At 56.0% G+C, this 22937-nt stretch overlaps 1 protein-coding gene across 1 annotated transcript in view; it reads right to left on the bottom strand.

Moving 5' to 3' along the window:
- Positions 1 to 22501, bottom strand: part of DSCAML1 (Down syndrome cell adhesion molecule like 1) — a 97508-nt gene extending 75007 nt beyond the window's left edge. The window contains exons 1-6 of the mRNA XM_012658326.1: positions 22490 to 22501; positions 21720 to 21900; positions 15537 to 15815; positions 12020 to 12295; positions 9572 to 9868; positions 7622 to 7894 (exon numbers count right to left, since the gene is read on the bottom strand). Coding sequence (XP_012513780.1) covers positions 7622 to 7894; positions 9572 to 9868; positions 12020 to 12295; positions 15537 to 15815; positions 21720 to 21900; positions 22490 to 22501 — 1318 coding nt within the window. The remainder of the gene's footprint in view (positions 1 to 7621; positions 7895 to 9571; positions 9869 to 12019; positions 12296 to 15536; positions 15816 to 21719; positions 21901 to 22489) is intronic.
- Positions 22502 to 22937: the final 436 nt, after the last annotated feature.

Consider the following 22937-nt stretch of genomic DNA (forward strand, 5'->3'; position numbering starts at 1 on the left):
CTCCCAGCAGCTTTTCTGGTGCTGTGGCTGTTGTCCGGATCTCCTCATCCTGGTCTCTGGCTACTTCTTTTCCCTGGGTGGGGCTTTGCCCCCAGTGTTCTGAGTGGTTTGTCGGGCCTTGGACATCCTCATATAGATTTCTCTGGAATCCGGATCTAGCAATAGTTCAACACCCGTTCCTGACACTTCTCAGACATGCCCTTGTTGGGCCTCTACTGACCCCCTGCTAGTGTCTATTTTTTTCGGTGCCTAGGTCAGATCTTGCCCTCTGGGCCTCCCTGATGTGCCATGCAGTGTTTCCTTAGGCCTAGAAGAACCAGTTCTGGCCCAGTCCTCCTTCCCGCAAAGGCCCAAAGCTAGAGCCCCACAGGCCTCCTGGAGACTCGCCCTCGCCCCTGCAGACCCTGCTCAAATGCCACCTCTTCTGTGAAGCCCACCTTCCTCCTGCACAGCCCCACAGCCCCCGGTCCATGCCTTGATTACAGCACTTGTCACATGGCAGTGGGGTAACTGTGTCACCACCTCCCTGGAGGGCTGGGAACTAGGACTTATCATTTACCCAGCAAACTGGAGGTGCCCAATAAATGCTTTTTGGATGAGTAAATGAATGAACATGTCTGGATATCCTTTCCTAGGGTGACCTTGGAACTTCACCCGTGAGGTGGGCAAGCGGTAGATGAACACAGGATGGGGGCTCGACCAGCATAACGGGCGCCCAGTGCTGTTTGTCAAGATGCCACATTGATGCTACGGGATTCTGGAGCCTGGAGCTTCTCCCTTGGTCCTTCCTAGGGGCAGGACCCTGGCTATCACAGCACCAAACTGGTTGCTGTGATTTAAGAGCCCTGTGGACACTCGAACATGAGCAAGCGGAGAGTGGCGGCAGTGACGCGGGGCTGGAGAGCAGGACATGTGGCACAACAGGAGGTGGAAGGTTCTGCGGAGGGAGGAGAGGTCCAGAAGGCCATACCCGGGGAGGACACTTCCATCAGACCGAGCAGTGGATAGAGAGAGTGAAATCAGGCCGGAAGTTTCAGTTCAGGCAAGGAGAAGACCGTCTTTCTCGGTGAGAAAGGATTTAGATACTGGAACAAGTTACTAAGGCAGGTTAATTCATTAATTAACTAATTCATCTAATATTTATGAAATGCCTGCTCTGCGAAGGCACTGTGCTCCGTGTGGGCTGGGGAAAGTAGAAACACGCTTAAACTCCAGACAGAGCCTCTGGGAGCTTATCAGTTACTAGGGAAGGTAAGATGCTTCCCCCAGAGGTGACTGGACAAGCACCACCTGGATGCCCAGAGGCTGAACTCAGAGCAGAGGGAGATGTCATCCAGGCGGGTGACTGACTGCAGCTTCCTGGACGAGGTGGCTTTGAACTGAGAATGAAAGAACACACACGCTTTCAAAAAGTATGTGGGGTGAAGGAGAGGGAAAGGCTGGGCCAAGGGGCGGAGGCCAACTAGGGGCTGTCATTCCCTCTGGTCTTCAGGAATGACAATGATGGCTATTTCAGAGGCCACTGAAGAAGAGAGTGGCCAACTTCCACGCTGGGGGGTCAGACATTCAGCTGGGCTGGCCCAGTGCTCCGGAGAGCACCGTGGTCTCTTGTGGGCGGCAGATGACCAGACAGCTTCCCAGAGGCCCCAGGCAGGCTCCCCGCTGCCCTCCACCCCCGCTGCAGGTGCCGTGGCTGAGCAGCATGCCCTAGGAGCTCTGGGGGAGTGCCAGGGGCTAAGTGCGGGCACAGGGAACGGCCTGGAGGGAGAAGAAAGCCCGGGGATCCTGGCTCCGTCCGGGGCTCGCTAACTACCAGGAGTGCTGTAAAAGCAGGGTGTGGGGGCTCTTCCATGAGTACGTGTGACCGCTGCCCAGATGGGGGCCGCTTTCTGACCGTGAGTCTACAGTGACTTCCCCGGCGCTCGGGGGACAGACGTGGGCTAGTTGAGTGTGTGTATCCATTTCCACCTCTGGCAAAACACCCCCCGCAGCCTAGTGCTGATCTAATCCCTTTTTAGTCTTGAGTCCAGCCTGTGGGCCTCCTGCCCCTGAGTCCCGGCATGTCCCGAGCAGACAGCCTGGATGTCGGGGACATGAATGCCCCATGATCCAGGGATTTCTCTCCGGAAGCCTTGCTCTGGCAAGTCTTTAGCAAGGCGTTGCGACGGTGAAGAGGCCAGAGTGCTGAGAAGATGCAGTGGTCGAGGCAGTCCAAGCCATGTCTGGCTACCGTAACGCCGTTATGGCCCCTCGTTTGGGAGTGCTGCACGGGGGAAGGCGTGCCGACCACCAGCCCAGACCATAAATGCTTTACGGTGTCTCTCATCATCTCTCTTCGAGATGGAGCCTTTTATTTACTGCACCTGCTAGCAGAGTGTGCGCTGTGGGAAGTTGGAGCTTCTCTGCCCACACAGCATGCGGTGGGGAAAAAGCCATGCCTGGGGCCCGGGGCACCTGGTTCCAGACTCTGCTACCCGCTCAAATGACCACAGGCAAGGCTGCCTTCTCTCCACCACCCGTCTCTGCTTCTGAGCCTCAGTTTCCTCGTTTGCAAAATGAAGGGGTTGGACCAGATGATGTCTAGAGCCTAACACTGATTTTCCAGTTCTAACATGTCCCACATTTTAGAAATAACAATAACTTACTTCAGTTTTTTGCACAACCCTCTCTTCTCCGGAAGCCCTTCCCGGACCACCTAATTGAAAATTGCACCCCCCTTCTCCTCCCACCCCCTAGCACTCTCAGCCCCGCTCGTGTGTGACACGAGTGTCTTTGAGGTATTGGCTGTTTGATCCGTCTCCCAATTAAAATGTAAACCCCCCGATGGCAGGAATTTTTGTCTTTTTTGAGCATAGCTGTATCACAAAACCTAAAATAGTTCCCGGATTGTAGTGGGTGCACAGTAAATGTCACTGCATGAACACACGGATGCTGCTGCAGCTTCATCGCCACCATCATCATCAACTTCGTGACCACCACCATGTCACGAGCCCTGTCTGCCCCATAGGAGGCTGCTTTCACCTATGTTCCTGGCACCCTTGGCTGGGGAAATAGGTTGCTGGCAGCTTCCTTGGCGGCCCCTCCCTGCTAGTGCAATTAGGCCATCCCCTCCCATGGAGCCTGCCGTGCCCCTTCCTGTGGACTCCGGTGGGGTTTCCTCCAAACCTCTGCCTCTGCCAATAGCAGGCATTAGGCCAGATGGCTGGCTCTGCCTTGGGCCCTACAATCAGGGAAACCCCCGACCCATTCATTAGGGCGGGACAGGGCCTCTGCCACGGGTGCCCAGGCATACGGCAGGGCCTGGGGTGAGCAATGCTCAAGCTCAGCACTGGGCGGCTAGGGGAGAACGAGTGTGGGAGGGAGTGTGGGCATTTGTGAGAGTGTGTCTGTGTGTGGGTGGGCGTGTGCCCTCTTCCGCTCGCTCTCCACGGGAACCTGGCACTACCTCCTGGACCTGGCCCTGCTGAGCATGGGCTGAAAGCACCTCATGCCGTCGTTTTGGCTCCAGAGGCCCTCGGAGGCTCAGATGGAGGGATGGAGATGTTTCTTCGCTGAGCCAGTGCCAAGGGGCCCCAGTTGCGGCTCTGTCTTCCTAGTTAATTAAACATTCAGCCTGTGTGCCCAGAGATGCTTTTATGCTACATTATTTTTCAGCTACAGGGGGCCCTAAAGTCACTAAATCTAGGTTGGATCTGTGCGCTCTCCTCTTAGCATCCTGCCAAGGAGCTCTCTGGATGGCCAGGGACACGCACCTGCCTCCCCTGCAGCCTGGCTCTGCCCCGCCAGTCAGTGCTGCATGTGCCAAAGCTCAGGCAGCCCTCGAAGTGTCCTCCACCCTCTGTGACCTCTGCTCCTCCCACCTTGCTGGACCGCAGCAGGCTCGCTTGGACAATATTTCATATGGTCCCACCTGCAGCCACCTTTCGTGGCTTAGGAATGTTCCCTTCCAAGAGGACACCAACAGAGGAAACGATTGCGTACATGTAACTGCTACCATGAATGTATACATATGTGTGCTCGTGTGAACAGGCTAATGTGTTCATCTGTTGCACGTGCATGCATATATGTACCAGTGTGTACATGCCTGTGTCCTCACACACAGGTCTCTGCACATGCGTGTGCATGCGTGCTCATGTCGGGTGTGTTCTGCCCTTCTCAGCTCAGTGTTTGAAAAATTCATTAGAAGACAGGCAGTCCCAGAAGGAATGGAGTCAGCAGCTGTTCTTCCAGCTCATGGCGCAGCATGAGCTCTGCCCCGCCCTGCCCACCAACCCTTGGCCCCATAGAGACATGGGGGTGTGGGGGGGACTTCCTATTCTATCTCAAGCTTCTAGTGCCCTGTCCCACCCCCACCTCACCCTATTCCACTTTCTATCGCTCTGCTCTGATCATGGGTGGGAGGCACTTTCCACCCAGGCAGTAGCAGTGGGGTCTGGAGAGTGGGGTCTGGATGGGCCCATCCTTTCCTCGCCAGCCCCCACCCCCCAGTCAGGGAGCCTTGCCATACCCAGGGGCACCTCCTCCATCCCCCTCCCCGGTAGCTCTTGGAACAGCACATCAGCTAATCAAGCAGCGTGATAGTAATCAGCTCTGATGGTTCTTCTGCGAAAGTGCATTCTAATGAGGTGGGGGGAGGGAGCAGGGAGAGAATGGGGAGGAGAGGACCTGAGCTTTGGTGGAGGGGCATGGGGTCCCGGAGCCCCTCACATCCTGCTGCTTCTTGGTCTAGAGAGAAAACAGGTGACCACACTCCTTCTAGGGCTGGATTTCTGGGATTTTTCAGACCCTGAGGGTGGGGAAGTGGAAAGGTGTACACTCGAGCCTGTACATTGTACACACACACACACACACACACACACACACACACACACACACATTCCTGCTTTGTGAATGCCCAGCTTGTGCTGGGTGCTGGGGATTCACACGTGCAAGTGCATCAGCCCTGCCCTCTAGGATCTCATGCGCTCGTGCGCGCGCACACACACAGACACATACAGACACACACACACACACACACACACACACACACGCTCCCCCGTCTCCCCCCACCCCGGGGCCGAGAGACACTGTCGCTCAGCACCATCACAACAGGCCCGGCGAGTCGCTGAGACGGAATGCATCAGATTCAATTCATTAGGACTGATCGCTCCCTGAATGGAGTTGAATAATTGATGAGCAGAAGCAGCTTTCAGGATGTTCCGAGTACTCCGAGGCCGCTGGAGCCCTGTTATTATTTTTTTTTTTAAGCCAACAAACCCAGCCAAATGCTCGCCGGGGTGGGCGGGTGAAGGGAGTAGAGCAAAGGTTAGATGTTTTAATATGTGATGTTTACACTGTAAACTCTCGGTCCACTGCTTGTCACGGAAATGGATACAGGCGGCCCCAGGATGCCGGGCGGGGTAGGCAGGCTGCGCCGTGTGCCACTGCCACCGGGCTGACTGGCCCAGGATGCCACGGGTGGGGACGTGGCCTGGGGGTTGTGAGGTTCCTGCTGGCGCAGCCAGGCCCCAGGGCTGGGCAGAGGCATTAGGTGAGGAGGTGGCCAGGGTGGCCCTCAGCCTGGCTGGGGTGAAACAGGAGGGCAGCAGGGAGGCAGGGCCGTCAGGGTCCGAGATGGCCACAGAGGCCCCCGTTCTCTGGGCTCAAAGTGAGGTTTCCTAGTCAGTCGGTCCCCTCAGCCTAATGTCTCAGTTTCAGGTCAAAGCACAGGCTGTCTGGCACTATGGTGGGTGATGGGAACACAGGATGCATGTGACACGGCCTCTGCGCACTAATGACAAGGAGCACGGGGGAAGTACTGACCTGCCTTTCACGGCCACCGTTCGGTTCTTCCAGCTGTCCACCCGCCATCCCCCTGGATGTCCTGCAGTCATCCATGCTGGAAGGGCCGAAGCCAAATGCAGCCTCTGTCCCCCCAAACCGTTCCTCCTCTAGACTTCCCTCTTTCTAACTCTGTCTTGCTTCCGGTCTGGGAGCAGAGCAGCAGCCAGGTGTCTGGGACCCACGGGGCTGTCGCCCTGTGTCGGGACCCCTTCATGGGCATGGAGGCCTCTCCTCTCTTCCATCCTCCCGTGGGCCCCTGGCTCGCTTTCCTCTCCTGGTTAACGCTGTCCCTCCCTCTCTGCCCTTAGGGATATGGGGAGGGTCTCCCCAGTTTCCCTTCCCCACTGCTGGAGTGACACAGATGCCCAGAGGACAGGGGCTCTCAGAGTTCTCAAGGGCTCTGTCTCTTCCATTTCCCTCCAAGGTGGTCCCACAATCTCTAGTTCTTTATTCCTGGGGTGTAGCATGGAGCGAACATTCCTCTCTCCTTCCTGCCCTTCCTCCAGCTTGGGCCATTCTGGGCTAGAGCCTAGGTTCTGCAGTTATTCAGACCTGGGAAAAATTCTGACTCCAGATGGCAATGTGCTTAACTTTTCCATGCCTCAGATTTCTGCCCTGGAAATTGGGGAATGAGATGGGACCTGCCTTAGGTAAGTGGGCAGCTCTGGGGTTAAATAAAACACGCATGTAGGGCATCAAGCACAGGGACTGGGCAGGTAGCGGGCCCTCCGCAGTGCTGTCTGCCAGATTGTCACAGTGATCGCAGCCTGGTGCTGGAGCCCCACGCTGCAGAGGACAGCTCCTCCACTCATCCTCCCCATGCTTGAGGCCCGCCCCCACCCCAGCCCTGCTCTCCAGAAAGACACATCAGCCCCTTACCCATCACAGCCGTGGCTGATGCAGCATGGCATGCGACCCCCACCCGCTGCCTGGCTCTCACTGACCTCCTCGGTCAGGCCCAGCAGGACCCGCCTCCCCACCCCGCCCCAGAGCAACCAGGCCACCTCCCTGTCACTCACTGTCCAGTCTCCAGTCCCCTCACTCCCAGAGAATGTATTGGGGGCTTCTCACACCTGCACAGCCCCTGAACCAAGGGGACAAAGTCACCGACTCACACATTCCTGTATTTGCTTGTTTATGTTCATTCATTCATTTGACCCACAGACCTAGTGATCGCTACCCTGTCCCAGACGGGAAACACAGACCTCACCCAGGTGAGCGTCAAGGGCCCAGGAGGGAGGAGGCTTTTAGGCACCAGGTGGAGCTTTCCAGGCCTCAAGCAGTGCTAGCAGATGGAAGGGCCTTCCCGGTCCTGTAAAAGCAGCCTGGAGTGGCCGGTCTGTGACCCTGGGGTGAGCCAGGGCTCCCAGCAGGGGCAACTCCACCCTGGCCTCCTGCTGCTGATCCCTTGTGTGGCTCTGCCGAGTTCCGGGGGGCTCATCCTGACATCAGGGCTGCAGTGTAGCCCCCCACCTCTGACCTGGCCTCTTGCCCAGAAGGCGACCCACCTCCTCTTTGTCTGGGACTGACCCCTCAAACCCTTGGGGTGAGGCTGCCTTGTCCTGCAGCCTGCAGAGGGACCCGGATGTAGAGGCACTTGTGGTCTTCTGTGTGCACCCCAATCTTTTACCCTGCCCCCTTTCTTCCGAACGCCAGGCCAGGGCCTCTCGTGCTCAGCCTTCCACCCACTCAGGACTGCCTGCTGCTGCCTGGGTGGCTGGCTGGAGAGGGGCCAGTGCATCCTGGGTGGCCAGGTGGGCAGGGCGGGCAGGGGTGCCAGTGGGGGAGGGAGACCTACCTTTGACGGCCACGTGGACGCTCTGGCTGATGGAGAGCTGGGGCTGGATGAGGACGCTGCACAGGTACTCCCCCTCGTCCATGCCCTTCTGCACGTCGGTCAGCTTGAGGGTCCCGTTCTCAAACACCACCTGCCGGTGGTTGTCCGGCAGCAGCAGGGCATCCTTGTACCACTTGATGGAGTAGTAGGGGTAGCCGATGACCCTGCAGTTGATAAGGGTGTCCCGCCCGGCGACTGCTGTGATGTTCCTCATCGCCCGGATGCTGGGGGGGCCTGGGCAGGAGTCAGGAGGGAGCAGGAGGAGAGGAGGGGCAAGTGGTGCCGTCAGCCAGGGACAGCCGGGCACCGCCCTGTGGTGCTCTTCTCGGGTGCTCGGCCCCTGAGACTTCCAGGGGGTAGGCATTTGGTGGGGGTGGAGGGACGCATTTTTCCAGGGCTCAGGGTGGAGGCCGGAGTTGAGGGACACCCGTGGTCTCTCCAGGACTCACTGTTACTAGCTTCAAATAATTGCAAACAGACACAGTACATACATGCCTGGGGCAAGAGCCATTCCCCTAGGGGGACTGGGTACGTGACCAAACTGCAGCCTCACCAAGAAGTGACTGGGATTTGGCGGGGGGCAAGTCCTCATTTATGAAGATATTAAGGCTTTGGGGTTCAAGTGGAAGTGTGGATAATCTGTTATTTCCATTCTACACACTCATATGGGTCTCGTACCCCAAAGGATCTTATCTGAGCTAACTATTTGAAGACAACAGGAGGTCTTCACTGGATGAGCTGATGACTTTATTTCACCAGGTGAATGTGTATTGTAGGGCCCTGAGAAGGGGCTGTGGTCACACTGGCTCGGGGAGGGAGTGGCCATAGCTGTGTCAGCCAGGCAGATGGCAACGTGGGGGGTGCAAAGAGGGCACGGTGACCACCAAGCAGGGACAGTGCCCGAGCAGGTACAAGAGCTCTCTGGGCTTTAAGACCCCATCCAGAAGACAAGGCGCCAGACTGGGAAATCTCCCAGGGCCCTGCAGCTTTGCCCCCTTCCAATTCAGAGGAGAGGACAGGAGGGTGGCCAGATGGGAGGCCCACACTTCTTGTGGGTTGGACGCCTGGCACAGGTGAATTTAGCATGAACCTCTACCTGCTCTCCCCTTCCCTGCCCCTGCGGAAACCCCATAGTGCCCCTGGACCAGCACCCCTTCCATCCCTGCTACCCTCCTCCTCCTCTGCCCTGGGGCCGGGGGTCACTGGAAGGGTCAGATGAAGACCAATCAGACCCCGCAGGGCTGCAAAGAGCTTCAGAGGAGACTCTGTTCTCACTGCAGTGGCTTGGAGAACTGAGATATGGGGACGACCCCCTTAGGGACTCCTTCTCCCACTCTTGGAGGCTGCCTGCCTTGGAACACCCCACCCAGCCTCAGCTCCTACTCTTGATGGCTGGAGCCTTAGGGGAGAAGATGATGGCCTCGTTCCTAGCTGCTTGCACCTCCTGGAGTACCGGGGGGCTGGCTCAGTGGGAGACACCAGGAGCACAGCTTTGGCAGGCACCCTCACCCCACTGCCCCTGTCCTTGTCCTTGCAAGGCCCTGGCGGGGCTGGCAGATGCTAGCAGGTGGGTGGTGTACCTGGGGCACAGAGAGATTTGATGGGTGGGCGTGGGCTAGAGGGTGGGGTGGGCAGCTGGAGCTCTGGAGAGCAGTGGTGGAGGGAGGAGGGTGGGAATGGGAAAGGGGACGAGCTGTACCCAACACACACGCACACACAAGCATGGATGATGGGGCTCACGGAGGGCAGAGGAAAGGGGATGAGAGAGAGAAAGAGAGAGAGAGACCTCTACTAAAATCAAAATGACGATTAATAATAATAATAAATACCAATCAGCACAAGAATAATGGTAACCACAGAGATGGCAAAGGAACTCAAAACCTATGCTGATATTTAAATGTAGACAGGCACCTCTTACGTTTATTCGCGCCTGATATTCAGCACTGCCCACCGAGTTCCGCGCCGTGCACCGGTACACGCCCCCGTCGCGGATCTGGGGGCCCGTGACGTTCATGTGGCTGATGGTGGTGCCGTCCGACATGGTGTACTGGTTGGTGCGGTGGCTGCCGTCCCGCACGATGGGCTCGTCGTCCAGGGCCCAGGTGACGGTGGGGGGCGGGGCGCCCTTGGCCGCACACATGAGCGAGAACTGCTCCCCGGGGTTGACCACCTTCTCGCTGAAGGACGAGACGATGCGGGGCGTGCCGTCTGCAGGGAGCGAGGAGCCCCCTTCAGGGTCATCGAGCCTCGGAGAGCCCATCCCCCAGGAACCCCACCTTGGCAGGGGGAGGAGGCAAACCGGCTCGCGATAATAGGAAAGAACTCAACGCACATCGGTTCACTGGCGGTCACAGCCCCGCCAGGGCCAGTTACCACTGCACTGCACGGGGGATTAAGACTCCGGGCTTGGGATCCTCCTCCCTCAACCACCTGTTAGCCCTATGTCTTTGGGCAGGTTACTTAACGTCTCGGAGTCTTCCCAACTCTGGCTGCTGGAGGATGGGACAGCAGCGATGATGGTTACACCCGCCTCATACCGATATCGCCAGCATGAAATGAATTACTGCATTTAAGATGCTTATTAGCACGGCTCTTTGTAAGTACTTAATAAACGTTAGCTCCTCTCAACTCTTCCTTTATTAATAAAGACACAGAGGCTCAGAAGTTAACTGTGTGGAACTGTGTGTGGAGCGGCCCCGCCCTGCGGAGCCCGATTCCCGTCCCCTTTGCACGTGACCGTGTCCGCAGGAGGGGTGGGGGCGCTTGGCTCCTGCGAGCAAAAGGCCTGAAGTTTGAGGCTGCAAATGCAAGTTGCCCAGAGGTGGAGCTGTAAGTTTTGGCTAACAGAATAACCTTGGACAGGACAATTAACCTCCGTGCCCAGCTTCCTTGAGCGGAACATGGCTGTGTAATTATTAACCCTGGCCATCCTTCCCCACAGGACTGTTGTAAAGGATTAAAATAGGCGCTAGGTATTCAAAGAAAAAAGGAAGGCAAATGTAACATGGCATTCTTTACATCCTCCTTAACATTTCACACCAAAACTCTGCTATTAATCCAAGGCTCAGCCAGTCTGCCAGCCCCCGACCCTAACTTCTGGGGGAGACCCTTACCTAAAACCCAGGGAGAGCCTGCTGCTGGGACAGCTGGGGGATGTCACTTGTCTTTGGCCCCTCCTCTGCCCCCACTCCGCCCCCGTGGCTGTCTCTCACCTTCCCCACCCTCTCATCTCCCACATGGCTGCTTCCACCTGGTCATCACAGCTGTCCTCTGGGACCTCTGTTACTCCACCCAAGGTAAAGGGAAGGCCCCTCAGAGAGAAAATCAGCTGGGAGGGGTGGTCTGCCCCCTGGTGGGGAATCATTCGGACAGGGGGTCCCCTGACATGGAAGGCACTCATTCCAAACTGGTCTGTGCTGGGCTGCTGTACTTGCTTCTTGGGAAGAGAGACCAGGGATTTGGCAGGACAAGAGGAGGTGAAGGCTAAGGAAGGCCTGTTTTTCTGGGTGCTCCCCAGGGTGAGCATGGGGGCCTAGGATCAGTGGGCACCTCATACCTCCCAACGAGTGAGGACCCACAGGCCATGGCAGGGAGACCTGTGGGGGATCCTGTATCTGTGGGGCTTGCCTGGGTTTGGCATCTTTTTTACAACAGTAGAAAATCCTTAGAAGGATCACGTTCCGTTTGTGTGTTTGGTAGCAGTGAAGGAGGGGCTGGGGAACAGCTGGGCTTGTTGGTCAGCACGGGGTTGCCACTAGGCCCCACTGTGCCTCTGTATAAATGAAGAAGAGGTGCCTCCTCTGTGTGGTCACAGCCCCGTGCCTGGGCCCATGGCCTGGCAAATGTAGTGCAAGCTGGATTTCAGTCCCCACCTATCCTCTCGGCTGGGCAACTTGTACAGTGAACAACTTGAACAACCATACACAGAGGTGCTGGGTGAGGAACCCTGAGTAGGGACAGCTTTAAGGGAGAGAGAGAAAGAGGTGGAAACCCAGGTCCCTGGTAAGAAACAGAGCCTGCTATGCAGAGGCCTCAGGCAGGGAGAGGATTCAAAAATTCAGAGTCCCTGGTGCTCTTCCAGCCTTGGGAAGACTCCTCTAATAGTGAAATTCTAGTAATTTCAGAGGGCAGAGGCAATACAGTGTGATGATTAAGAGACTTGAGTTTAAATCCCAGCTCTGTCCCTTGTGCAGAGCTGTGTGACTTTGGGCAAGTGACTGAAGCCTCAATTTCCTGAACTGCAAAATAGGTAACAAAAAAAAAGGACCTCCACACCTGACGTGTAGTGCACCCTGGATAAATGCCCCCTAGCTTTGGCAGGCAGGAGGCCGTGAGCCCGACGCCCTGAGCCCCGCTCACCCTCAAGCGCAATGATGGCGAAGTCCTGGGCGGTTTGGGCCTTGCGGGTAGCAAAGCACTGGTAGGCCCCGGAATGGCTCTTCTGGGCCGAGGTGATGAGCAGGGTCTCGTTGCTGAGCCCGCGGATGGAGATGGCCTCGTCGGGCAGCACCAGCTCGGTGTTGCGGTACCAGCGGATGGTGAACTCCGGGGAGCCCGTGAGGGCGCAGGAGAGGATGACCGTGCTGCCAATGCCGGTCTTCAGCTTCTTTGGTGTCAGGGTCACGTGAAGGGGGTCTGGGGGAGCAGGGCAGGCAAGAGGGGGAACGGGAGGAGGAAACGAAAAGAAAGGGGGCTTACCATGGGCGAATGCGGCTAGGGTCGGCGCAGGTTCTGCCTCTAGACCCCTTGTGTGGATGGGGACTGATGGGGACCTCTTGCTCTAGGCCTGAACCTACTCATGTGTTAAGAGCAGCCCAGGGGAGCTCTCTGCACTTCCTGTTCTGGTGGCCGGGGTTTTCCCGAAGCGTGTCCCTCTGTCCGGCTGGGGCTGCAGGCTCCCTCTGGCTTGACTGGCACACCCACCCTAGAAACCAGAGCGGCACCCTTGCCCAGCCAGCTATCCCCCATACCTGTGGAGATAACCAGCCGCTGCTTTCCGCCTGTCTGACTTCCTACATATGGATCCTGATCCGTGGACTCCCTCCACGGCATCCCCACTGCCACTGCCCAGCTGCAGGCCCGCAGCGCCTGGCCTGGACCCATGCAGTGGCTTCCTCCCTGCCTCCCTCCAGCTGTCCTCCCTGCTGCAGCCAGCCTCGTCCCTGCTCAGAGTGTGCATGACTCCCAACAACTCAGTGTGGCATTCAAGGCCCTCAAGGCTCCCCTTTTCTCCTAGGCTCCTTCTGTTGTCACCAAAGCCACACAGTTTTTAGAGCAACCTGTCTGTGGTTCCTGCATACCTCTGGCTGCTTCTGGCCCCAGGGCCTCTACCTGGAGCGCTCTTGCCTAATTCTTACTCATCCTTCACACCGGGTGTCACCTCTTCTAGGAAGCCTTCCTGGACACCATTCTCCCTCCCAGGTTGGGTTAAGGATCCCTATTCTAGGCCCCCCTGTATATAACTAACTCCACACTGAGCACACTGTGTGGTGTCTTTCTGTCACCTCTTTTTCCATCTCCCCCTCTGGACTGCATGGAATGCATGCAGGGGATGTACAGCTGGCCTCCCCCTGACCTCGATGGGCTGGGGGCTCTGTACAGGCACTCAGGCTGCAGGAGCTTGGGATGCCCAGTGAGGCAGCCTGCAGGAGAAGGGAAGATTGCAGGCCTGTGTGGGTCGGGCGCAGCCAAAGCAGACACGACTTCACACTTGGCTCTCCCTGCTCACTCCCCAGAGCCTCTGCCGACTGAACAGGAAATGTCAGTGCACAATGAGGCAGGTGGCCTCCTGCTGGTCCCAGTCACCAGCTAGAGCTCCCAGGGCTCTACTAGCCGCTCTCTCCTGCACGGGCTTGGTGGCAGAATGGGTGGGGGTCATCCTGGCAGAACAGGGGGTTATGGAAAGCACTGTTTCCTCCCCATGAACCTGGCAGAGAGGGGCTGTAGACAGACTGGAAGACAGGGAAAAGCCACGTTGCTTCCCCTTGAACCTGGTGGTGCAGCCATGGCCACTGTGAGGAGGGGTGAGGGCGGGGATCAGAGGAGATGCATTCGGGGCGGTGTGGGTGTATACACATCTGGAGGCCGTTACTTGTACCTCTGCATGAGCGCATTTGGATATGAGCCTGTTATGGTGAAGGGATGCGTGTATCGGTGCATGCGTATGGGCACCATCCACGTGTGAACGTGTGCATGGGGAAGTGGGCGTGGGAATTGCAACATACATGCCTGCTTCCATGTATGTATCTGCTTGTCTGTATGTCCTGGTGCAGGAGCTGTGAACACTCCATTTGCCTACGGTCAGGTTTGCTAATTTTCTGAGAATTTGGGGTGTGTTGTCCTTCTGATCTATTTCCTGAGGCTGTGTGTGTGTGTGTGTGTGTGTGTGTGTGTGACAGAAGGAGGTGAAGGTAATGCTAGAATACATTTTTTTGGACAGTGCTTAGGGCAAGGAAAGGTATCAACCCTGGTCCTTCTATCTGCCTGCTCTGCTGTCCAGGGCTTGTTTGCACAGAAGGAAGCCCCAAGTCCCCTGAAGCAGGGCTTTCAGCATCGTAGCCTAAGCGTTTGTACCACACACTGCCACTCTCAGGGCATTCGCTAGGACTCTTTCTGCTTGTCCAGCTTTACAGCGAATTTATGTGTGGACGGCCTCTTCCTGGCACAGCAGACAAGAGTACTGCATCTGTCAAGGCCCCCCTGACTGTGGGGAAGGAGACTGGGCCCATATCTGGGCTGGGGGAGTCTGACACCAGACCCAAGAGGACAGAGGGTGGGCTCTGCTGTGGGTCTCTGGGCCACCTGAGCATCTGCGGACCTGTAGCCCTGTGCTCCTGAGACAGGAGAGGGAGGAGGAAGCTTCCTTGCCCAACTTTCATGGCAGAGTGAACCCTCCTGCAGGATGCGGGGTGGGGTCACCCCTGGAGTCTCTCTCTACTGCCCACATTGAATGACCCTCATGATGCTGTCAGGGACTCAGGCTGTTGCTGTCCCATGAGGCCTGGGATTTCCCCGAGGGTCCCCAGATCCACGCCCCACTGCAGCCCAGAGAGCAGAGAACTCAGACAATTCAACTCTGGATGCCGGAGCCAAACGGTGCCTCTTCATTTTACAGATGGGGAACTTGAGGCCGGGTCACACAAGGGAGGGGCAGAGGTGTGTGTGGGGGGTGACGCTAGGTCTTTCCCTGACATTTGCCTCTCTGTGTCTACCTTCTCTGCCTGCCTGGGGGCTCCTCAGCAGGAGGCATCTGCTAAGGCACCTGCTCTCCACACTGGCTCCCTGGACCCCCAGGAGGAACAGGGAGAGAAGCAGGAAAGGGCTGGAGGTGACAGCCAGCTGGCAGGTCCTGGTATAGCTGACTCGGTTGTTTATACCCAGTGTCATATCTGATTGATCAGTGCCCCTATCAGTTATTGTTGAATATTTCGAGTGTCACCCTGGGATGGGGACACATGTCCTCTCTAATTGCTTCCCTTAGTTCAGATGCTGCCTCCTCACAGCAAGGTAAGGAGCCCTGGCCTCATGGCCAGTGTGTCACCATCACCCTCCTCATCCCATTCGAGCCTCATGACCTTTTGGAAGTAGGCAGGCTGGGGTCATATCCCATTTTACAGAGAAGGACACTGAGCTGATGGTCACAGTTATGTGACTTGCCCTAAGTCAGTTACTATCTGATAATGCCAGGACTAAAAGGCAGGTCTTTTGATTTCAAACCAGGGGATTTTCCAGGCCACCAAACTGCCTTCCCTAACCAGCTGGGATTATCCCCCAGGACTGGTCAGAGGCAGGTGCAGCTGCCAGCCACACTCCTCCCTTGTCACCTGCGATGCTCCCAAAGGTTACCACGGCTGTGAAAGGGGCTTCCCCGACTCACCGATGACCGTGAGGGTGCCTGTGGCCTCTGCCGAACCGAAGGTGTTGGTGACCTCACAAATGTAGGTGCCGCTGTCCTCGGTCCGCAGGTCACTGATGGTCAGCCCCGTGATGCGCTTGGTCCAGCGGCTGTCAGCCGGGAGGGGCCGGCCATCCTTGAGCCAGCGGATGGCAGGGATAGGGTAGCCCGAGGCGGTGCAGGGCAGCTCCACGGTGTGGCCGGCCCACACTTCCTGGGAGTGGAAGCCGTCCAGGATGGTGGGGATCGACTCAGCAGGGTCTGGAAGGCAGAGAGGGTTGGCAGCTCCAGCCAGCCCTGGCTGGGTGAAGTGGGGCTGGGGGAGGAAGGTGAGCACCAGACAGGAGCCTGCCGCCCCCAGGTGCCCATGGCGAGCAGTCCCCAGCACAGCTCCAGAGGGATGTCTGGGGGAGGGCTCGCTGCGTCTTCCGTGCTCGGGCCAGACTGAGCCCCTGGAAACCCTGCTTGGGACTCCCAGCGGGGCTGGGGGTAGGAGAGGGTATGGCGGGGTTCAGGGCTAGAATGACAGACAGAAACGGAGGGAAGAAAAGGAAACAGAGCAAAGGTGCGGAGAGGGAGAGAGCCGGAGTGAGAGCTCCTTGCACACAGCGTCCCTGGGGTCCAGCCCGCACTCAGGAGCGGTCACCTGGACATGAGAGTCACGATGTCTCCAGTTTGCAGTTCTCCATACGTCTCTGTCTGGGCCTCGGACTGGCCTGAGGGTCCCTCCCAAGGATGGGGGAAGGTCTCCCTGCCGCTGCTCTGTCTTCTGCCTGCACTCTGGCCAGACTCAGGGATGGTCAGTGCATGTCCATCTCGCCCAGAAGTACTCGGAAGTTAGCCTTCTGCAAGCCACACTTGCCGCCCCCAATAATTCTTTAGTTTTGCATTCCCAAACCAAGAGAAACCAGCGACTGGGAGGCCTGAGGCCCTAACTGCAGAAGACCAAGGCTCCTTGGGCAGGATTCTATGTGTGATGCCCGCGTCGTTTCTGAGTGGCGTCCCACTCTCTCGGGCTAGCTCTTACCCTCAGAGGCCTCCCTGGGCTTTCTGCCCCTTGGGGACCTCTTGCTTTAAAGCCTCCACATGTCCTGTTCGCCTGCACAGCACCATGTCTACTTCTTATCCCAAATTCCAAGGCCTTTTGCAGCCTGGCTACCCTGCCCCTCCCCGCGATCCCAGTCTCTCACTGTGGCGCGCTGGGCCACCTCCTATTCGTCTCTCACAAACCAGCTTCAGTGTCCTCACCTCTTCTGGAAGCCTCCCCCAGGCCACTCTCACTGACTCCTACAGAGTTTTCTTTCTCTTACACTTTATTTTCAAACAACTCCCCCCTTTTATTAAAAGAAAAGTTTTAGCAGTGTGGTTTTTTTGAACAGGTAATACAAGCACGTGGTGAAACTTCAGAAAGCACAGAAGAGCAAACCCAGCCCACGCCCTCCGCCACCCCATTTGCCTCCGCAGAGGTGACCGCTGCCAGCACTTCTTCCGAGGACAGTCAGCAGCAGACCGTGCATCTGTCTTCCCCGAGGCAGTGCTGACCCACGCTGCGTGCCCCCAGGCTGCCCAACCAGAAACGTCTAAGGGAGGGTGAATGGGGGTGCTCGGGCCTGGGTGGGCCAGTCGTCTGATTTTTCTGGATAAAACTTCACGTTGCAGATCTATGTAGACTCGTGGAATAACAGGGCTTGCTTAGGTACCTCGAGTGCACAAAGAGATGAGGACACTGAGACCAGAGAGGTGCAGGGATCTGCCCAGGATCACTCTGCAGAGGTAAGATCGGAAACCAGGTCTCCCTCACTCTTGTTCAGCGAGTGGGGTCAGAGATGGAATAATCTAAAATACTAAATGTTGCTCAGGAGTCAATGTTCAGATCCCCTGGGTCCCCCTTCACTCACGGGAACTTTCCTCTGCCCTCAGCTCATCTCCCTTGGAGAGGGGTTGGGCTGGGAATTCTCCTCTCTGGGAGAAAGACTTTCCAGAAGATTCCGCTCTCCTGCCACCCTCCAGGGCTCTTCAGGAGATTCCTGTGTGCTGCAGAAGGAGCTCGGGCTTGGAATCAGGATACCGGGGGCAAGGTGGTCACTGATCAGCTGTGTGACCCTGGGTGAGTCTTACGATCTAGAACCCAACTTTCCTCATCTGTACGGAGGAGGTGACGGCACTGCCTCCAGGCCTCACGAGGCTGTTGTAGGCAACCAATGGCAAAATGTCTGTCGAATAGCTTTACAGACACTAAATGGAGTTGCAGATATGCCGGGCGATTACTATTTGGAGCCCACCCACCCTCCCTGCTAGGTCCTGCGGCCTCTTCCCCCTCTCCCTGACCCAGTGGGAATGGTTGACATAAACAAACCCGGTACCAGGAAAGAATTACTCAATGTGACACTTAATTGATGCAAAATACACAAATTCCGTGGCACAGCGCAGAATTTACAAGCGCAGGGGCCATCAGGGCGGTAGAGGAAGGGGAGGGGGGAGGGAATTAATCACCGAGGCTCAGGCGTGAAATTAAATTCTGAGGGAAAGAAACCTCTTTCATTACTCCCAAGCAGAAGTAAAATGCTGTGGCGTGTACACGGCGACAGCCCGGGGGGACCGGGTGCTGCCAGCACCAGTGCAGGGCTGGGGGAGACAGATGGCCCTGCCTGAGAAATCACCGGGGGGAGGGCAGGTGCATTGGGGCTGGGCTGGGCGGGGGTTCTGGGGCACCCTAGGGAGGCTACTGGGACTCCCTGCGGCCAGCTGAGCAGGGCTGCCCTGCTTGGGTGGTCGGGCCACTGCCGGGAGCTCGGCTTCTGCACCTGGCTCTGTCCTTCGTGAGCTGGGGGACCTGAGCCTTGTCGCTCAGCCTCTCTGCTCCCTGGTTTCCTCCTTTATAAATGTGGATCATAACGCCCATCCCACTGAGTGGCTGCGGGGACAAAGTGAGCTAACGCATGTGAAGCACTTGGTAAACTCTACACAGCACCTAGATGTATGGGCTGATTCTGATGAGGCTGTATTTTGCAGGAGCTCAGACTATTCCTGCAACCGCCTCCTCTAATTGGGAAGATGCAGAAAAATGAAAGTTGCCCCCCTCCCCGCCCCAGCTTTGGGAACGTAGTGGGAATAACAATGCAGCAACGACAGAACAACAACAACCGCCACAATAACAGCAGCTGCTGTCTGTTGAGTGCTGCCTATGTGGCAGGCATTACGCTGAGCTTTTTGCACTTGCCATCCTGCTTTGTTCTCACAATAACCCCGTGCAGTATACTATGTCACTCCCATTTTACAGATGAGGAAGCTGAGGTTTGGAACTTTATTTTATGCCAGGTTGCACAACTAATGAGCGGTGTAGCTGAGACTGAAACTTTGGCTTGATTCCTAAATGCCCTTTTAATAATACACCTCATTATCCACCCCTCCAACTTTAACAAACACTTAGCGAGTGCTGAAGAGGCCACGGATGTGGTTCCTGTCCTCAGGAAACAACCACCTCCAATGCACTGCCACGTGTACCATTCTCACCTGTTCCTCTTGCATTTGGGCCTGGGGACCTGGTACAAACATGCCCTTCTCGCCACCAGCCCCAGGAGCTCACACGGCTCTGGCCACTAAAGATGAAACACCCCAGCCGACACCTGTGCCCAGCCTCTCTCTTGGGACTGACCCCCGTCCTCAACTCTGGGGGTGGATGTGAAGTGCGGCGGGGTGGGGTCCCCCTCTGCACTCTGCACGGCTCGCTCCAGTATCAGTTGCATTTTTGCCGAGACAAGCAGCTTTCAGATCGCCTTGTCACATCACATCACATCAAGGCCCGCGTCACTGCACGGGGCCCCCTCCCCCAGCTCCCTCGGTTCCTCCGTCCTCTAGCTCCCTTTGTCTCTCTCCGTGTTCAGCTTTTCCCTGCCCCGTGTCGAGTGCTCTGTGCCTGGGCCTCTCTCCTTTTTTCTGTCTGGGTTCCCTCCTCTCTTTACCCCTGTTTCTCTATCTGGGCTTCATCTCCGAGTCTCCTCCTATCCACTCCTGCTCCTTGCTGCTGGTGATGAGCGAAGAGGAGAAGGAGAAGGGCTGGTGTATCCTCCACTTTAAAGAGTGTCTATTTTTGAGGGACTCCTGCCTATTCTCCCAAAAGCCGGAGGTCCAACCAGGTTATTAGAGGGCGAAGGGGCCAGATATTCGCAGAGGAGAAGGGAGCAGGCCTGCAGAAAGGCGGATTTCTGTGCCTTTCCCACGTTGTATGAAAGGTATGCAAATGAGATGCAAAACACCATACAAACAAGTCCCTATAATTTGGAAGTGCACCCTTAGGGAATTGGGCTGCGGAATCCAAAGTCGAGCTGCATAGCGCAGCCCCGTCTCCTCCCCGTATGACAGCACGGTTTGCCTTGGCATTGATCAATGCCATCAATATTTACTGAACACCTACTATGTGTCAGGCACAGGGCCAGGCACCGAGGACACAAGGGTGAATCAGTGAGCCTGGTTGTTGCTCTGTTCTCCTGGTCTTGCCTCCAAAGGTGTTAGGCAAATGAGAGGTGCCGAAGAGAGTCAGCCTTGCTCAGGGCAGAGCTCACCAAACCACAGAGCACCGGAGGCAGACAGAATCAGAGTGGCCGTCTAGACAGGCTGCTTTTCCGAAGGCCTAGAGAGGTTGTGCGATCTCGTGAGTCTGATCCCAAAAGCTAGGAGTTCTGGCTATTAGTTCATCCTCCTTCCCAAAACTTTAGTCTCACTTACTCAAGACAGAGATTTTTTTTTTTTTTTTTTTTGATTTGAGACAGAGTCTCACTGTGTTGCCCGGGCTAGAGTGCCGTGGCGTCAGCCTAGCTCACAGCAACCTCAAACTCCTGGGCTCAAGCGATCCTCCTGCCTCAGCCTCCGAGGTAGCTGGGACCATAGGCATGCGCCACCATGCCCGGCTAATTTTTTCTATATACATATTTTTAGTTGTCCAATTAATTTCTTTCTAATTTTAGTAGAGACGGGGTCTCGCTCTTGCTCAGACTGGTTTCGAACTCCTGAGCTCAAACAATCCGCCCGCCTCGGCCTCCCAGAGAGCTAGGATTACAGGCGTGAGCCACCGCGCCCGGCCAAGACAGAGATTTTTCAACTTGCACGTCACAAACTGCGGAGAGGTTGTCAGATCCATTTGGTAAGTTTGGTCCAGCATTTAGAAAAATCAAAACAGAATAGAGCAGAATAGAACACACCAGAGTGCCCTGCAATGGGTGTGGTAGAAAGTACCAGCATGCACTGCATAGGTTATGATAACAATGTCTGTGTGGGGACTGCTTTCAAAAAAGTTTGGAAACCGCTGTTCCAGAAAGCCTTCCTTGAGAGGCACATGTGCCTTCTATACTCTCTCTGCAGGGCGCATGGATTGGGGCATTCAACTGGTCCCTTCTCTGGGGTCCTGCAGCTGGGAGGACCCTGGGGCCAGGGGGCCGGAGTCTGAATTCTGGCTGTGCCTCCTCCTGGTTAAATAGCTCGGGCAAGTTGTTAGGCTTCCCTAAGATTTGGTTTTCTCGCCTATAAAAATTGGGAGAACAACACACTCCTCACAGGGCTATTGCGGTGCCTGAACAGATAGCAACGAGGGAAATGCCTGGTACACAGGGGATTCAGTAAACACCACTTCCAGCCCCACCAAGAAGCTGTAATCACTCCAGAATAAGAATCCTTTATTCAGCTTAGAAATATTGTTGTTCATAAATTATATTCTGCCTACTTTCAAATGTTGTGAGGTGGCCTACGACAAAAGATACATATGCACTGATTGATAAGATAGAATCTTAAAAAATACCTAGAGACTTGCAGAAATATAAAAATCCCCCAAATCTAGACGAATAGTCACTATGTTTGGGTATCGGATTTTATCCGTGAACTTCCTAACAAGGAAGGCAAAAACAGGAAAGGGAGGGTGGCTTCCATAACCCTCGCTTGGAAATGGAAACCTGTTGGTTCTTCGGGAGAGTTATGTTTATCTCTGGAGTCTTTATAAGAAAGACACCCAAACCAAACGGGAGGAGGCCCTCCCTGGTGGTTTCAGGACCTGTGTTCTTTAATCTCGTTCTCTGGGGCTGCTGAGTCCTGGGGTGGTGCAGACACGCCGAGTCCCTGGAACGGGCTGGTGCCTCCCCCCAGCCTGCCCCGTTCTCCCCCAGCCCTCTCGCCTACCTGTCACGGAGAGGCGGGCCCCATTGCTCTGCCGGGTCTCCCCGCTATACTTGTGCTTGGTGATGCAGCGGTAGGTGGAGAGGGCGTCCTCCTTCTGTACGTCAGAGATGTACAGCCCGCCGTGGTAAGTAATAAAAAACCTGTTTTCTGGAGACACAATCAGGACATAGTCTATTACTCCCTAGTCTGGTGCGACCTCAAAGGCAGGCCAGCATCTCTGATAGATGAGGGTTTTCTACACACAAGCAAAATGACAAGCAGAGATTACAGTAATTGTTCCTTGAAGTGTAGATGTCTCAGGGTTTAACGGAAAGAAGTTGGGCTTTAGAGTCACACCAAGATCTGGCTCCCAACCCAGCTCTCTCAACTATTAGCTGCGTGACCTTGGGAAAGATACTTAACCTCTCTGAGCCTTATCTGTACAAATAATGCTTCATAGGTGAATGTACAGATTTAAAAACATAATAAACCTCAGTCCTTTTGTCTTAATTTAAATAATTATTCACTCAACCAATGATTACTGAGGCTGAGCTTCACTAGGAGTGGGGACACGGAGAGGCAGATAAGCAACGATGATTTAACAGTGCTTGAACACCCATTTGGTGTGAGGCAGAGAAAGGGACAGGCACTGTGCTCTATGCTTCCTGCCACTGCGACGGCCACTGCTCTCCCTGTCGGGGCTCAGCAGGGGGGCTAGAGTCCAGGCAGCAGCACACCCATTTAGCTGTGACTGACCGTGATGTAAGACTCGGCTCAGAGGTGGGGCCCACTTCCTTGTCCATGGTCCCAAGGCTCACCGACCTTGAGCTAACAAGAGCTAATTCAAAGAAGAAAACCGGATTTGAGGGTTGGGGAGGGGCTTGCACTGGACCCCCAAGCTCAGGGCAATGTCCTCCCGCTGAGGCCAGACTGAGATGGAGAAGCTAACTCTGGGTTCCTCTGCCTTCTCCCTGGGGGGTTAGCCGCCTTCCCAGGCAGACACGCAGGACCCCAGGCTGCCATGTCCGCAGGGAGGGGGCATTGGAATCCGGATAGTGACAGTGGCTTAAAAGGAAGCCGCAGGGGAGAGGGGCATGCTGAACCCACGGGAAGGACCCGATAGCATCAGATGTTGGGTTTTCCTAGGGAAACACTCTGGGTAGCCCCGTGCCTTTTAAACCCTGTTATTTCCAGATCTGCTTCTTCCTACCTGGGGGCTGAGTAACATCCCCACAACCA

Source organism: Propithecus coquereli, unplaced genomic scaffold, assembly GCF_000956105.1.
Source record: "Propithecus coquereli isolate 6110/MARCELLA unplaced genomic scaffold, Pcoq_1.0 Scaffold580, whole genome shotgun sequence".
In the NCBI taxonomy this organism is placed as follows: domain Eukaryota; kingdom Metazoa; phylum Chordata; class Mammalia; order Primates; family Indriidae; genus Propithecus; species Propithecus coquereli.